Source organism: Chelonoidis abingdonii, unplaced genomic scaffold (genome assembly GCF_003597395.2).
Source record: "Chelonoidis abingdonii isolate Lonesome George unplaced genomic scaffold, CheloAbing_2.0 scaffold0396, whole genome shotgun sequence".
NCBI lineage: Eukaryota > Metazoa > Chordata > Testudines > Testudinidae > Chelonoidis > Chelonoidis abingdonii.
The window spans coordinates 1-17,571 of NW_027424657.1; the positions used below are offsets into that span (position 1 = coordinate 1).

Here is a 17,571-nt window from a genome sequence, read left to right on the forward strand (position 1 = left end):
TCCTTGGGGGCAGCCGGTTTAGGAAGAAATCACTTGAGGCCAGAGAGCAGACAGCTAACAAAATTACCATTTATTTACAGATACAGAGCTAGCCTAGGCGGCTGAAACTGGCTGAGCTATACCCTAATAATCTAACTCAGTTGCCATAGGAACAAAAACCATGACAACCAAATACACAACAGTGAGGTGAAGAGCTGCTAGGTTGGGGTGGAGGAGGCAGCCCTGGTCCTGGGAGAGCAGGTCTGAGTGGAGCGGCAACGGCCATGGCGGAGCCACCACCAGGCCCAAGAGGGTCCCGTAGCAGTGCTGTCTGGGCCATGCCCGGGCAATGAGGAGGACCCTGACTTAGTCCATTTTTATTTTCTCCAGGACCCTGCTGATCAGCAGGAACGGGGAAAAGGCATAAAGAAGCCGGCCTGACAGGACAGGATAAAGGCACCGGAGATAGCTCCGCTCCCTAGGCCCCCCTGGAGCAGAACCGGGGGCATTGTCAGTTCTGCTGGGTTGCGAACTGGTCCACCTGGGGAGTTCCCCACCTTCGGAAGAGCTGGTGGGCCACCTCTGAGTGTAGAGACCACTCGTGCTGAGAGGAAAAGTTTCTGCTCAAGTGATCCACGCTCACATGCTGGGCACCCGGCAGGTGAAAGGCTTTTAGGTGGATGTCGTGGGCTATACAGAAGTCCCAAAGTCTGAGTGCTTCGTGGCAGAGAGCAGAGGTTCGAGCCCTGCCTTGCCTGTTGATATAGATCATCAAGACCATGTTGTCTGTGACAACCCTGACTACCTTGCCGTTCAGGTGAGAGCGGAAGGCCATATGCACAGTCCCACCACCCTGAGTTTCTTGACGTTTATGTGAAGGGTCAGGTCCTGCAAAGACCACAGCCCTTGGGTCTGAAAATGTCCCACATGTAATGCATCAGACACCAGCTCCAAAGATGGGGCCCTGTCCCTGAACAGGACCCCTTGGAGCATGTTGCTTGGGGAGTACCACGACCGCAGGGTGGTGAGCACTGAATTTGGCACAGTGAGGACGTAGTCCTCCTGCGGGATGGTGGGGGTGTGGTCACAATCAGGTCCTCCGGAGAGGGCGAGGAGGCTGGTGCAGTGCTTTGGGTGTTGGCCAGCACCAGAGGATCCACCACCTGGTTGGACTCCAGGCACGGTACTGAGGACATGGGTCCCACTGATTCCTTTCCCAGCAGTGTAGTGGAGACAAACGGTGCTTCCGCTGCCCCGGCCATCGAGCAAGCCCACACCGGGGGCTGCACCGGAGGCCACGATGACCATTGGTACCACTGGGCTGGCCATGATGCTCAGTGCCATCGCACTTGCTTCAGCATCGGCGGATCTGGCTGTTCAAGTTGGCTAGCCTGGCCTGTAGATGAACGGACATGAGCAGAGGCCGGGCTGGCATATGACCCGCTGCTGTTTCTGGACTGGGAGTAGAGGTGGTGTCGGGATCTGCATCGGCCACAGGACCGTGATCTCAATGCGGAGGAACGGCACCAACGGTAGTAGCTGCTCCGTGATCGGTCTCGACAAGCAGACCCACGACAGCGGGATGCCAGCGATCGACACCTGGGGCTACGGTGCCTTGCTGGAGACTTGGAGCAGGAGTCCGAGCGGGAATGACATCGATGATCTTCCGCGACCGACTGCAGTACCTCCTTCGAGATGAGGACCGCTGGCGACCTCCGCCACAGTCCCATCGATATTTGCTCTGCGAAGAGGAGCGGTGCTGGGAGTCCTGGTTGGATGGCACCCATCCAAACAGTCTGGCCGGCGTTGAGAGTGATCCACATGGACTGGGTCCTGAATGCTCGCTGGGCAGTGAGTGGTGTCAGGAAAGTTCCTGAGACCGGTACCAGGCCGGCGGCAACTGCAGCGATCCCAGCGGTGGCTTGCCTCTGGAGCGTGGGGCAGCTCCCCTTATACTACACCAGCCAAGCACCAGTCCAGGCAGGGCCGGCTGTAGGCACCAGCCCTCCAAGCATAAGCTTGGAGCGGCACTTTCTAAGGGGCAGCAAAATCCCCCCCCACACTTTTTTTTCCCTTTTTTGCTTGGAGTGACAAAAAGCCATTCGCCCTGTCAGCGTGTGAGCCGGGATCCGCACCCCCTGCCCTGCCTGGCGGCGCCCTACACAGTCCACTTGGGCAGGGAAATACTGTGCCACCCTGGGGAGACTCAGAGTGGCAGCAGCAGCAGGACCCCTCCCCCCCCGCATCCCAGGCCCTGCTTCCCACCCTCCTCGGCACCTCACATGCTCCGGGAGCCCCTCTTGCAGCCGCAGCCTGGGCTCGGCTCCCCCTCCCTACCTGGCTCCTCACACACTCTGGGAGCCTCTCTCACCGCCACCGCAGCCCACGCTTGGTTCCAGGGCCTGGGCTCCGGGGGCGAGAGGGGATCCTGGAGTGTGTGAGGAGGTGAGTGGCCAGTTGGGCTCCTCGGTGCTGAGCAGGTAGCCCTGCAGCCGGAGATCCTCGCCTTCCCACCCGCCGGGGCTGGGCCAGGGCACCGTGAGGCTGAAGAGCAGCAGGTCCGGGGGGCTTTCCAGGTCCTCGGCCACCAGCATGTCGGGGGTGAGGGCGGTGAGCACGAACTGATCCACCTTGGCCACCAGCAGTGCTGTGAAGCCCAGGGAGGGAATCGTGTTCTCGTGCTGCCACCGCAGCTGCACCGCCACCTGGAAGTACTCCGGCTCTGTGCAGAACTCAGCAGCTCAACTCACCATGGGACGGAGTCGCAGCTGGGCCAGAGCTCAGCTGCCGTGTGCTGGTAGCGGATCCCACATTTGGGGGTGGGGAAGCCTAGTGCTCGGGCGGCTGGGGTGTGGGGGGAGAGAGAGAGCGCAGCTGGGTGGTGGTGGGGGCCTTGGGGGCCCTGTGGGGGCAGCCAAAAATTTTTTTTGCTTGGGGCGGCAAAAAACCTAGAGCTGGCCCTGAATCCAGGAGTCGCAGGGGCTGCTCCCCACACAAGGGTACTGCTAGGGGAAAAACTTCCAGCACTGGTGCAGGTGCGAGCACGCACACCTATTGTGGAACAGACATGAGCAATCACTGGAGAAAGAACTCACCCTGTCTGTGTGCTCCTAGGGGTTTCCCAATTGTGTCTCCAGCAGAGTGTCTGGTGGGGGAAAGGAGAAAAGAGACGAGATTTCAGGCTTTCATATTTGTAACAGCATCCCCTCTGAACACATAGAACTGTTTTCATCATGACAGAACAGACTGAGAGGCCCAGAGACACATTCAGGCAATTAATATAAACTAATGAACTCCTTCTCTTTTCTCTCTCATTCAGGCATCTCCCAGCAATGGAACCAACCTCTTGCAGCCTCATAACCATCCCAGGACACACAAATCTGTAAAAGAGATTTATTTCCCCTTCATCATCCCTCCCGCACTGAGACTCCAGTTGGTTTGTCTCATTCACTCACTGCCTTTTGTCGTACCCGAAACTCAGATCATACAAAGACTTTATCATAAAAGATAACTTTACCCACTTTGGGCCCTTTGGCCAGGGGTAGGTGCATCATGTTGTGTGAATGGACACTTGACAAAATTACCAAACTTAGTGATGGACATTGGCGGGGTGTTATGTCATTCAGTCATTCAACCCATAAATTAACACACAATTTTCCACCTAAAAAAACATAACCTGGCTAGGTAGTTAATAATAATAAAACAATACAATAAATTCAACTCCTTTAGTGTTTTTGAACGTACCTCACTGCCACAGTCATATTTTTTTTGCAGGATGGGGGCATGGAAATAAATATTATCCTAAAACCATATATCAATGCATTATTGTCACTACTTTCTTGTTTAAATAATTTGTCTTATGGAGGAGGAAGAGGTGTGTGTGTGTGTCCCACTCTAACACCACTTACCCCATGTCTCTCCCCAGTCTGTGTCCCTTACATGGGAGATCCCCCATCATGTCACAGGATGTGGGAGCAGAGGAGTGGGGTCTCTCAGTGGAGCTGGGTTTCCCACTCCCTCACTGACCCAGGGCACCCTCCTCCAAGCAAGGTTATCCAGGGTGGGTGGGAACATCCTCTGCCTCCTGACAAGGACAATCTCTGCTGGGGCAGAGGTCTGTTGTGAGCAAAGATGGAACAAATTCTTGTGTGGGGGTGTGTGTGACGAAAGCTGGGAATGTTCTTAATGTTTTCTCTGAATACGATGTTGGTGCCTCAGTGTCTCCTATGCAGTTCTTAAGTATCTCGGGTGGTGTGGAATAAAGGTGTGTGATTGCTGCAGAGCAAAGGGCCAGTGCACATAAATGCCTGACACTGTCTTCTAGCAACTGATGGCCTGGGCCGCTGCTCTGCAAAGGTGCCAACTGAAGGTGTTGGAGACAAAGAGATCAGGTGACCTCCTGGCCCCGGAAAGGAACTGAGCAAGAGAGGAAGGGCTGGAGGGGTTTCAGTTGTTGCCCAGCTGTCTGGGGAGGAGGAGTGAAGTGCAGGACGGGGGATCTGGCTCACTGCCCCCTCTGCAGAATGGACCTGGCTAAGGTTGGATCCCCGTTCGCAGTACCCTAGAAGCTCTCTTTTTAGACTGTGTTCTTGCCATCAAATAAACCTCTGTTTTACTGGATGGCTGAGAGTTCATGTGCATGATGCGAAGTGGGTGTACAGGACCCTCTGGCTTCCCAGGACCCTGCCGGGGCGGGCTCGCTGTGGGAAGTGCACAGAGGGGGCAGAGGATGCTGAACTGCACCAAGGAGAGACCCAGAGGTGAAGACGTGTGAGGCTTCTTGCCCTGAAGACAGTCTGCTCCAAGGGAGGGAGGCTGCTCAAAGTCCTGCCTGGCTTTGTGGGAAGCAGTTCCAGAGCATCGCCTCGAGGACTCCATGACAGGGGGGGTGCAGGGCTGCTGAATTCACCTCTGTGGCTCCCAAAGTGGGAAGCTTCCCTTGTCTCTCATCCCTGCTGCTGCTGTGGAGCTACGCCTGAGGGGAGCTGTGCAATATGGAGGCAACACTGAGGGGCTGGAGGGAGCTAAGCTGAGGGGGGCTGTGCAGTGGAGGCAGCACTGAGGGGCTGGAGCTAAGCTGAGGGGGGCTGTGCAGTGGAGGCAGCACTGAAGGGCTGGAGCTAAGCTGAGGGGGACTGTGGAGTGGAGCCAGCACTGAGGGGCTGGAGCTAAGCTGAGGCGGGCTGTGCAGTGGAGGCAGCACTGAAGGAGCTGGGCTGAGCGGGGTTGTGCAGCCAGCCACAGAGAAGTCCAATACTCTCTGTGTGGAGACAAGGGTCAAAGTGACGTGTGCATAATCAGTGGTAATAAACCAATGAGAGAAGAGAACAAGAAAAAAGCCCTGCCAATGAAATGTTCATGCATGTGCAGTGTATGACCTATATAAGTTACTTCACATTCATATCACTCAAAGGTGATTGGAAAAGAACTAATAACTATGCAATTTGGATGTGTAGAGTATGTCAGACATTGTAAGGGGTAATCAGAGCTTCATAGGAAAAATCCCCCATGACCCGCCTATGCCCCGGGAGAAGGGAACTGGCCAGCAATTCTTTCTATATGCGACGGCTGGTAGCAAATACCCCAATGGCTGGTGATGGGGCACTAGACGGGGAGGGCTCTGAGTTAGAGAAAATTCTTTCCCAAGTGTCTGGCTGTTGGGTCTTGCTGAAATGCTCAACTGACCAACATATTTGGGATAAGGAAGGAATTTTCCACCAAGTCAAATTGCCAGAAACCCTGTTTTTGTTTTGGTTTGGTTTTTGTACAGATGCTATACTAGAATAAAGGGTGGAGTCTCTGTAACTTGAAATCTTTAAATCAGTATATGAGGACTTCAGTAATTCAGCCATAGCAGATGGATCATGAGGGTCCCTTCTGACCTTAAAGTCTGTGAGTCATTTCTAACTTTGTAATTGTAATTGCAAGGCATCTTTGTGGTGCAAACACGGTTTGAATTAATCAACCTGAATGTCTTGGACCAAGAGTCGGCCTTCTCACCCAACATTAAATAGAACCATCATCTAAGTGTGAACCAATTGACCAGCACCATTCTCTTCCCACAGTCTTAGAGGTTCATCCCAATTTCCATTCTTAGACCCATTTTAGGTACCTTTGCATTTCCTCAGAGTCGCCGATAGCACAATAGTTTTCTGGGAGAAATCGCTGACTTGCTCTTTCAGTTCAGGAGAAATCTCCTCTGGCTGCTGGAACTTCCTCTTCTCACACCTAGAGAGAAACAATTTCACGTGATTATATTTCATTGGGTGATTCATTATGAGTTCTGGCTAGTGAGTCCCCTGCTCTAATATGCCTGGAGTCAGAATTCCTCGACTTCTCCCAGCCTCAGAGTAGGTGCAACACAGCCCATGGCCGTACAACCTTCCTTTCAAAGGACTCTTTAATATTCTTCAGCTCTGGGGACAAAAGGGGAATTGAGTTTCCATGGCCAATTTACTCCTTGTCCCCCATGTTCTGAGGGACAAGAAATTCCTGTGTGAAGTGCTGTAGAAATCTGTCCACAAGGAACTACACTGAAATGCCAATTCCGCCCTCCCCACCTCATTCCACACAGGTCTCCTAACAACCCTTAGGCTGGAAAAGACTCTTGACCACTGCTGCCTGGGTTGAATAGTGACCAGTGCCCCAGCAGTGACAGGCCCATATTCCATCCCCCCAATCCCGAGGTAGCCAGTCCCCCGTGGATGTGACATCTCTTGCAAATACTTTAGGTCAGTCCTTCCCATTGAATGGAGAATCTGAGGGATTTGTATCCAAAATGTGACCTTCCCCACACATCTTGCTGTGGAGATGCAGTGCTAACATCATCTCCAGGCTCTTTCTCAGCATTGCCAAGTATGTGTGGGAGTGAGAGAGAGCCACATACCTGCTTAAGGTGCTTTTGACATCCTAGAGGAGAGAGAGAGAGGAGAGAGATTAAAAAAAATCTCAGTACCACCTGACACACACATGGGATTCCAGGCAAGGGATTTTGCAAATACAGGGAAAATCAGCCCTGCTCTGGCCCCGGGGCCACGGTTTCACTGAGCTAATGGGGCTTCTCCATCTCTAATATCAATGTGTCTGTGAGTCTGCAAAGAACAATCGTCATTCACATTTCACCATTGCACACACTGAGTTACACTGAGATCTCTGACTGCTGGATCCCTGTGCCCCTAGTTCAGGAATTGTCCTGTCCCTGTGTTGGCATTTGGGATGTTTCTAGCTCAGTCTCACCTGCAGGAATTCACTTGCTGGCTTCTGACACTTCCCCTCCAGCTCACCGATCAACTCACTGAGACAGGAAATCTCCTCGAGAGTTTGGTGATATTTCACTTTGTATCTTCACAATCTCCTCATCCAGCTTCTCCAGCTGGGCCAGCAGGAGTCGCTCTTGTCCCTCCAGGAACTGCTGGAGTTTCTGAAATTCAGACACAATCTTTTGCCTCTCAGTTTCTGTCTGTTTCTATAAGAAATAAGGAAAGGGCTGGTCAGGAACATGGACGGAGCCTGATGACTTTTATACAGTCTTACAAGAGAGTTTCTTTACAATCTCTAACTCATCTGTGTAGAGACCAGGACTTGAGCCGTCAGGCCTAGTGCTCAGAGCTGCAGTTGGAAATTGGGAACTGCAGCCAAAGTCAGAGCTGGAGTCAAAGTCAGGATCTCAGCGAGGGTTGGGGCTACAGTCGAGCTCAGGAGTGATGCCAACGGCTGAGTCAGAATCAGTGTCTAGAGTCACACTAGCGATCGGGACTGGAGTTGGAGTCAGGCAGCCACACGAAGGGTTAAGCTGGAGTCAGAAAACAGTACTGCAGGTCAAACCTGAGTCAGGGAGAACACCAGGGCCAAGCCAGAGTCAGGGTCCAGTTCAGCAGCAGATCGGGAGTTCACGCAGTTGTTTGGACAACTTCACGTGACTCCTGCTGGAGTAATTCATGCATCTGAATCTTCGCTCCAATCAGAGCTTTGTAGGCAGATTCTCTGGTGGGAGTTCCACTAGCTCCTGCCCTGCTGGCCCTGGAGACCGGTTGGGTTGTAATGACAGTCTCTGTGGACTGAGGTTCAAAACCCACCATTCTTCACATCCTGACACTTGACTATACACTGTGATCACAAGGGAGAGGATTTTCTTACAGCTTCCCATTTGGCCCCATCTCTCTCTGAAAGGGCTGTCTCCATGTCTACTGGGATATAGTCAGTGCAGTTTGGGAGAAATGTTGTGAAAGCCAAAGGGGAAGTAATTAACTCTTTAATTAAAATGCCTCTTAGATCCTGCAGAAGATGCTGTTGTCCTTCTCCAGGGAGAGAACATTTGTGATATGTACACCTGTACACACACCTGTACACACACACACACACACACCACACACCAGTATCCATGATCATAGAGAAACACACACAAGACCATAGATAAAATCTACCAATAAACATCCCTCCCACCTCCATGTCCCAGCAGCTGAAGAACAATAGGCACCTACCAGATACTCCTGGCTTCTTCTCTCCAGTCACTTGAAATCCCAGCAGCTTTTCTCTCTCTTCCCTCAGAGTCTTCAAATGGGCTTGTATTTTTTCCTGACAAACAGAAATGATTTGGTGGGTTTATTTTGAGGATTGTAGAGGAGGATGAGGTGAGGTTTTTCCACCAAAATTCAAGATAATAGTCAGTCTTCCTAGATAGTCTAGGTGGGTAAGGCAATATCTTCTGCTGGCCCAGCTCTGTTGGTAAGAGAGTTCCACACAACTCAGCTCTGGGGAACATACTTTTCCTGGGTCTGAAGAAGAGCTCTGTGTACGTTTGAAAGCTTGTCATTCACCCACAGAAGCTGGCCATGAGCAGATATTACTTCACCTACCTTGTCTCTCTAATATCCTGGGACCAACACAGTTACAACAACACTGTGTACAGCAGTGGGTTTGTAGAGGTAGGACATCAGAGACACCAAGGAAATGAAACCTTATTTATGAAATTGGGCGGGTTTTGTATTCAGATTGATTGAAGTTATTACGTCCACTCTCTCCATTGAATCGAACCAGTGGAAAACTGGTGTCCATGAGAAGACTTAACGAACAGTGATACCAACCCCATAAGCCACCGGGGGCAAGCCATATGGGCTGGATGCTCAAAAGAATCCAGCTCCATTGACTTTCAGCCCTGTACCCCTGGGGATTGGACTGGCTGGAGTAGGGCAAACCCATTAGATGCTGTTGATTTGTGTTAGGAACAGCTAGAGTTTGCCCTAGTGCTGTCCTAAGCCCTTTCCGTGGCAATGGCCTCTGGTAGTTACCCCAAAATCCTAGCAAAGACCTGGAAGCAGTGGATTCTGGGAGATTCAAAAGGCTGCCTGGTGGGACTAATGGAACCACCTTGGCTGGACTCTTGCCAGGAAAACACGAGAACAAGAGACTGACACTGGTCCACACTGCCCAAGGCTTAGTTTTGCTGAAGATAATTCGAATCTCAGTGGTACTTGGCATGGACCTGAGCTGTTTGGAGCCCTTGTTGTGGGTGTCGCCACACAGCAGGTAGCCCGGCACTGCAGGCAGCAGCATCTGAGTTTAATCCCTCGTGGAGCAGCACAGGAGTTCAGATTCCAAGTGGAAACTCATCTCCCTGCTGGGCCTAGGACCTGTATCAAGGAGTCTTTTCCTCCTAATCTCTGCACTTCATCACTGCTCAGTGCTGCTGAAAGGGGCAGAGTAGCTAGTGGTTAGGGCATTGAACTGGCCTTGGAAAACCAGGTTTTTATATCCAGCTCTGACATGGATCTGCTGAGTCACCTTGGACAAGTCACTTCCCCTCACTGTGCCTCAGTTTCCCCTCCACCCTTTGTCTGTCTTGTCCAGTTGGACTGTAAATGGCTCAGGGCAGAGATTGGCCCTCACTGGATTTTGTGCAAGGCCCCCCACAACGAGGTCAGAGCTCATCTGAGGGTCTGTAGGGGATGCAAATAACAATAAACACTGTGATACAACCAGTAATACCAGCCACAGCTTGTAACTCCCCTATCAGCTTTCATGCAATGAAGGCTACCCCACAGCTGAACGAGGCAGTTACACCCTTAACCTGTAATTAACATCCAAAGTTATTACCCATTAGACTGGACAGCAACTTGTACCTTGTACTCCTGGGCAGCCTCCTCTATGGGAACCACCTCGTGTGAGCGCGGTGAGCCGGGATCTGTCGCATACCACACAGATGGGGGTTTGATCCTCTTCACAGAACAGTTTCAGAGCCTCCTTGTGTTCCCTCACACACCTGTCCCCTCCTGCTCCCTTTGCTGCCTGTAAACTCAGCTGTTTTGGCGATTTCTAGGACATTTGCCAGCTGCCTGTTGGCCTGAGGTTTCTCTGTTGCACAGTTTCTCTGCACTGAGGGCAGGAGGCGGCCTGTATCGGATCCCTCCCAGCACTGGCTGATGCAGGCTTCGGCAGAAAATGTTGCCCACACTCCAGAATGACAGGTTCTGTGAAATACTCCAGACAGATGGGACATGTCGTTTCCTCCTGGAGACTTTCCACAGGGTTCTCTGCAGCCATGGCTCCCTCTGGGCATGGAACAGGCGGACAGTTTCAATTTCCTGAATTCACACTCTGCCTCGCCTGCAGCAGCAAACTGGGTGTGTCTTTTCCTGAAAAATGACTCAGGCTGTTTTCTGAGCAGGAAGGACCCAACCAATTTCACCCCTGGAGGCTTTAGTGTAAAAAAGTATCAATAGGACCCCGGTCCTGCAATCAGCCCCTGTGCTGGTGTGGAGGGTCACTGAGGCAGCCCCCTGTGAGGATGAGCCTGCAGGAGCAGGAGCTGGGTGTCTAAGACGTAATAGTCAGGTTGGGCAGAAGTTTTTTATAATATATAATTTTGACAGATGTTTATTTTAAGCAATTTTTATGTAAGCAGAGTCAGAGGAGCTCTACCTTGACATCTGGTGGTGAGCTGTGGAAAAGGACTTCAGGGGCTGATCTCGTTCGCATGGGCACACCCACCCTGCCTAGCATGATGGGACTGCTTGCCCAAAAAGTCACTTTGGCTGCTATGGGATCCCCAGTCTCTTTGTTATTGGGGCAGGAGTAATAAAAGGTTGTTATCCTGGTTATGTGAATCAAGGATAGTAGAACTGTACTTCAGATTTTATAATGATGGCCCCCCTACTAACAACTGAAATCACTGAAGAGCTTAAGTTACTGAGAGCTGTGTTAAGGGGTAGGGGGTTGAAGACAAGTTGGTGAGCAGCTAGCAGCATGGCTAGCGGAGAGGCATGGCTAGGGGAGAGGAGTGGGTGGGTGGTGGAAAGGAGCGGCCCGCAGGATGGCTGGCAGAGAGGCACAGCTGGTGGTGAAGACTAGAGCAGAACCCCTTGGAGAGCTGTGGCAATTGGCCATCAACTCGAGGAGCAGAGCATGTAAGATGTCCTCCCATAACTACCCCCACCTCCAACCAGGCTGGGAGGTAAACTCTGCAGAGGAGCTTCTGAAGTGTGAAGGCTGCACTGACCAAGGATAGAAACTGTGGGTGGGGTGACTGTTGGTTTGCTGGACTTAAGATCTTGAGAGGAAAAGGACACTGCCAAACTTACTTGGGGGGAGGGTCTTTTGCTCACGGCTTGTGTTACAAAATCTGTTTGTGGTGTTTCCCCAACATAATGCCACAATGTTTCCCTCCTTTATTAAAAGGTGTTTGCTACACTAAGACTCTGTGTTTGTGAGAGGGGAAGTATTGCCTTTTAGAGGCGCCCAGGTCACTGGGTGGAGGCTCGAGCCGGTTTTGCATTGTTCTTGAAACTGAATCCCTAGATACTGAACCCGGCCCTTGTTGCTCTCAACTCTGACAGGCAGAAGGGTTACATTCATATTTACTGATTTAAACTTTCACAGCTGCACACCAATCTGGGATTTAAGCATTTCATTCTAATTAAAAATTTTACAGTTGTGGGAAATTATAGGGGGGATCAGACAATATTTTGGTTAGATCAGAACTATTTAATGACACTAGACATGGAGATTCAAAAAGTTGAAGCTTTTTAAATGTTAAAATAGTTTGCGAGCAGGTAAATCTGCCTCCACCCCCAGCAGCACCCCCAGGGAAATCACTCAATGCCACTGCCTGCCCCCCACCACATGGACCGAGGCTGAAAGTCCATCTGATGATGGCTCAGGGGCCTGTGGAATGTGCTGGGATCTCAGCCTGGGCCCTGGGGGGGCAGGTGACCCTGTAACACAACCACACTCAGCAAGGCCTGAACTGATTTTCTCCCTGTTTGTTAGTCCCAGCAGAGAGAGCAGGGACTGCAGGGAGACCAAGCTCCTGTCCCCCAGGTGAGGACTGGGGCCCAATGCCGAGGGCAGCGGGTGTGCGGGGAACTCACACTAGGGGCCTGCAGGGTACATGGTGTGGGATAAACAGAGAGAGTCTCATTGTCAATCCCTGTTTATACTTGGTCACTGCTCAATCCCGTGATTCTAAGCAGCAGAGGAGCCAACTCCAGGGGTGCTCCAGAGCTCAAACCCCCATGGAAAAAAATAGCAGGGGCTCAGAACCCAACATCCACAGCTGTTCGGTGGGCCCACTGACCAGCTGTTTTGCAGCTAGGGAAAGCGCTTGGGTGAGGGCAGAGAGCAGCAAGCTGCAGGTGGGAGGGGGCTTCTGGAGAAGGGTTGGATCAGGAGTAGGAAGTGATGGAGAGAGGGTGGAGCTTGGTGGAGCAGGAGTGGAGCACTCTGAAGGGCAAAATTCAAGTCAGCACCTATGGTAAGAAAGAAAGAGACCTAGCAGTGAAATGCCATATTATATCCGCAGTGTCTACAGGCAGCCAGTCCCCCCAAGGATTGTAATATATGTTCATAATTGATGATGACCTGTCTGTTTCATTGCCTCTGGGGCACCTGGCACTGGCCACTGTCAGAAGACAGGACACTGGGCTAATGGACCTTTGGTCTGACCCAGTGTGGCTGTTTCGTATGTTCTTATACATGCTTTCCATGGGATGGATAAATCCACTGTTTTGTTCAGGGGCTGAGACACCTCAAGGTTCATTTGAACAAAGTGAAAGTAGTGGAAATGGGACCCCTGTGTGGCCCACTGTGCTGAGGTGCCCTGGGGAGACGTGACTTTCACCTGGTTTCCAAGGCCCGCTGCCCAGGCTCAGAAGTATGAGGTGGGGCGGGGAAGGGGCTACGTGCCTCTTTGCGGTGCTCTGATCGTCCAAAGGGCAAAAAAGAGAGAAAAGACGCTCAGTCTAATACATCACACAGTGGGGTGCCTTTCATTATTCCGGGGTGCTCGACTCCCATCTCTGCCCCCGCCTCAACCTATCCCCACTCTGCCTCTTCCATCAGGCTACAATCCCACCATATTTCTGCCCCCTCCCCTGAGTGTGCCTTGTCCTCGCTCCTTCCCCTCGACCACCTCAGCCTCCTTCCCGCATGCCACAAAACAGCTGTCGCAGCAGGTGGAGGCACAGAAGGGGAGGGGGAAGCTCTAATAGACCCGTCTGTACGGGCAGGAGGCGCTGGGAGGATGGGAGGTGCTGATAGGGGGCTACCGGTTTGGGTGCTCAGCATCCACCAGTTTTTCCCTGTGGGGGCTCCAGCCCCAGAGCACCCAGGGACTCACTGCCTATGGGTGGGCCTGTCACACTCTGGGATCCTGGTGATTGCCCTGTGCATGGTAAGTTTTAGACCCTCTTTACAGAAAGAGGGAAGGATCAGAGTTTGCAGCAGCACCAGGGATGAGATTTCAGCAAACCACGTGCTGGCAGTCGCGGAATCCAATCTGTGAAGGCCCCAGCACAGCAGAGCACCTAGATACAGGTGTTATCATGTAGCTCTCGCTCACTGTGGGAGTTCTGCATAAAATGGCTGGCTGGGTCCAGCCCACTGAGCTCAAAGGCCAACACCACCTGTGACTGCCTGACAATAGTGAGCTGAGAGCAGGACTGAGAATCAGGCAGTGGATCCCTAGGGGGTTTGCCCTGACGTCTGAGGATAAACCAACCTGTCCTAGGAATGGGAAAGGGGAGGCAGCCTAAGAAAACATGACTATTCAGGGACAGTAAAGGCTGCAGGAAAGAATAGGGAAAACAAGCAAAGCAGTGAAACGGGACTGCCAGGCATCAACAGGGATCAGAAGGGGTTTTACAAGCACTGGAAATGGAGATCCGCCCTGGACCCAAGCCATGGATTCTCTGAGGCAATGGGGCTTTTTCATCTCTAACATCTGCACGTCTGTAACTCCACAAAGAAACAGAGGCTGCCCCTAGCTATTCTGGGGGCCCTATGCAGCCCCCTTGTGGTGGGGGGCTGGTCTGAAGCCTCTACAGCCTGGCTTGGGGGAACAGCCTCCAGCCCTCACCAGCAGGCACCAAAATTTGGTTGTGAGAACCCCTGGGCTAAATGCTCATGACAGGCCCTTTCTGACCTTAGAGCCTGGGAGTGGAATAGGAGCCGGACCCAGAAATGCTGCAGCGCGACCCCTTTCAGCACTAGGACCCAGGAGCGGCCGGGAGGCGGCTCTGGGGCAGCGAGCACTGGGCTGTGGCCCAGGCAGGAGAAAGTGAGCTCACAAGCGTTGCGGTGACTCTGGCTCCTAGGCCTCCTGGCGACAGGGCCATCCTTAGCCATAGGCGAGACAGGAAAGGGGAAAAAAAAGGCAGCCGCCTAGGGCGGCCACTAGGTCTGGGGGCACCGCTCTGACCAGACAGATGGGAAAGCAGTGGAAAGCAGTGTAAGAGCAGGGCTGCTGGGTCCTAGAGAGAGCTTGTAATGCAGCACAGTCTGAGGGAGGGGATTGCTGCTGGGTCTCTGGGAAGGGCTGGGGGAAGAACTGGTGTGAGGTGACTCTTTCCCCTGGCTTGAGGTGAGGCAGGCCTCGGCGGCTCTGGCATGTATACATTTTTTTTTTTCTTTGCTGTCCCCCATAACATCCATTCTTCTCCCCATACCCACAGCCAAGCACCCCCTCTTCCCCTCCCCTCCCTGGCTGCCTGCTGAAGAATGAAAAGTGAAAGTAACTCACTTCCCTGGCAGGCAGCCAGGATGGGAATGGTTGCCAACGGGACTGGCTGGGGATAGCCAGATAGCATGTGCGACAAATCAAGACAGTGGGGGTTGGGGTAGGGTGAGTAGATATCCCGCTTTTTATAGGGACAGCATCCTCAATTTTTGGGTCTTTTCTTATATAGGGCTCTGGGTGTCCTATATAAGACTAAAGTCCCCCAAATATCCAGGACTGGCCCTATAAAACCAGTGACATCTAGATCTGGTCACCCAGCTGGGGAGTGCATCTTCCTCAGGCGAAGCTGCACAGGGCAGGATGAGCTGCTGTGGCTCCATGGGTGCCCCGTCCCTGAGATCAGATGCTGTGCTAACTTCACCATGGTCCGTTGGGCTGGCGGAGGTGCCCATTGGCGTGTGATCGGACCTGAGGGTTTGCTACTGCTGTTGCCACTCTGCACCCTAAGAGGTGGATTTTGGGATCCTGCAGTTTTCCACCAATCTCCTCCTCTACTGCAGCTGTTGGACCAGCAGGCTGCGGGGTGAGCCAAGCATGAAAGCAGTGCTGTGTTGCCATTTAGATTGTCATTTAACAAATTTGTTTGCCAGAAATGCTTGCTAACAATCCTGAATTCAATTTCAATTTTAAAAAAATCAGTATCTTAGCCAAAAACAGAAAATTAAGTTGTTGACAATTATTTGTGGCAAGTTTGGTATGGGCAAGGGAGTGGGTCAGTTTTCATCAGAGAAACAAAAAATGTTGACTGATTTTCCTACAGCCCTGTTACTGCTAAATAGAGCCCTCCAACAACTGTAATATTCTCATCTCCTTACTACTGTATAGAGCAGAGGTTCCCAAACTTTAACAGCCCGCGAACCCCTTTCACTAAGTTGTGAAGTGTCATGAACCCCCTCCTACAAATGAATATTTTCAGGGATTTAAATTTAAATTTCCTCAGTGTGATGGATGCCCCAACGCCTGCACCACTCTTCCTGGGACTCAGGGTGGGGTTCGGGCTGCTGGCTCCCCCACTGACGGGGGCAGGGCTCAGTCTGCCAGCCCCAACTGCACAGCCCCACTCTTCCTGTTACTCGGGCTGCCAGCCCCGCACAAAGCACTGGAGTTCAGGCTTCCGGCTCTCTTGCTGACTGCCGAGACTTGGGCTGCCAGCCCAAACTGCCTGGCCCTGCTCTCTCTGGGGCTTGGAGTGTTTGCCAGGCAACCGGGTCCCACCTGCTATCTCCAATGCCCGGGGTCCTCCGGCCACCGTTAATGAAATTTTTCTGGCAAATCCCCTGTAACATTCTGCAAACCCCCAGGGGTTCGCGAACCCCAGTTTGGGAACCAGTGGTATAGAGTAGGGATTGGCAACCTATGGCACAGGTGCCAAAGGTGGCATGCCAGCTGATTTTTGATGCTCTGGGGTTCCGGCTGCTGCCCCATTGCCAGCCGGGGTCCTGGCCACTGGCCCCACTCAGTACCCGCTGCTGGCCTGGGGACCTCCAAGGAACCCCAGGCTGGCAGCAGGCTGAGCAGGCCGACAGCTGAGACCCCTGCTGAGCCACTCAACCCACTGTCGGCCTGGGGTTCCATTCACTCAGCTGGCAGCAGGCTGAGCGGGACTAAATTCAACGAAATAGGAAAACAAGAGCAACTAATGACAAAGTGCAAGAACCTAGAGAGCCTCCTGAAGCACGGTGATAGTTTTGATTAAAATGGACATGAACTGTACAAAGAATTGAGTACACTGTCATCAGCGTTGCCACATGCAAAATCAGTGATGGACGTTGTACAGTTTATTCATACCAGCAAACTTGTTGATATATATATAAATAGCCTAATGTGTACATTGCCACTTGTATTTTACTAGCAATTCCTGTAGCAGGAGCATCAGGAGAACAGAGTTTCTCAAAACTAAAGCTCATTAAAAACTATCTCCGCGCTACAATGAGTCAGGAACGCTTGATTGGTCTTGCTATTCTTGCAATAGAACAAGACATCCCTTTGTCTTTGTCATACCATGATATTATTACTGATTTTGCAGCCCAAAAAGCCAGAAAGATTGCTTTTAATCAAAAACTAATCCTTGTTTCAATACCTCTTTATCTACATTTCCAATAAAATGTTGACAAATTAAAAAAAATTATTATTTTCATCTTTGTGTCAAATCAGAATTTTTTCTATAGCGCTACTTCTTTAGCGCTAGTCCATCAGCGTTACAGTGCGCTTAATTAAATTAAACTGGTTTAAATTGGAAAGCTTACCACGTGCATGTGGCAAGCTTTCCAATACTGTAAGCTTATGCTTGTGTTGCTCAGAGCAAGTCAAACACAGGGGCACCAGTTTAATAATCCTGCCTAGGGCACCATAAATCCTAAGGACAGCCCTGCCTGGCGAGGTCCCCAAGCCCCAGCGGCTGGTGCTGGGAGCCCGGAGCCCTGGCTGCAGCCGGGAGAGGGGAATCTCCAGCAGGGCCCATCCCGCTGCTTCCCAGGAGCCTCTCCCAGGGCAGAGCCCCCAGCCCGGCCCGGCCCGGCCCCTGCCCCAGGGGGCCCCGCTCCGAGCGAAGGTGAGAGAGACCCGCCCTCCGTCACCCTCGG

General features: G+C 52.1%; 1 protein-coding gene across 1 annotated transcript in view; it reads right to left on the minus strand.

Annotated features, from left to right (window-relative positions):
• Positions 1-1,352: 1,352 nt before the first annotated feature.
• The window catches only part of LOC116839532 (zinc finger protein RFP-like), a 25,290-nt gene continuing 9,071 nt past the window's right edge, over positions 1,353-17,571 (minus strand). The window contains exons 3-7 of the mRNA XM_075061382.1: positions 7,216-7,444; positions 6,866-6,888; positions 6,092-6,207; positions 3,075-3,124; positions 1,353-1,720 (exon numbers count right to left, since the gene is read on the minus strand). Coding sequence (XP_074917483.1) covers positions 7,271-7,444 — 174 coding nt within the window. The 3' untranslated portion in view covers positions 1,353-1,720; positions 3,075-3,124; positions 6,092-6,207; positions 6,866-6,888; positions 7,216-7,270. The remainder of the gene's footprint in view (positions 1,721-3,074; positions 3,125-6,091; positions 6,208-6,865; positions 6,889-7,215; positions 7,445-17,571) is intronic.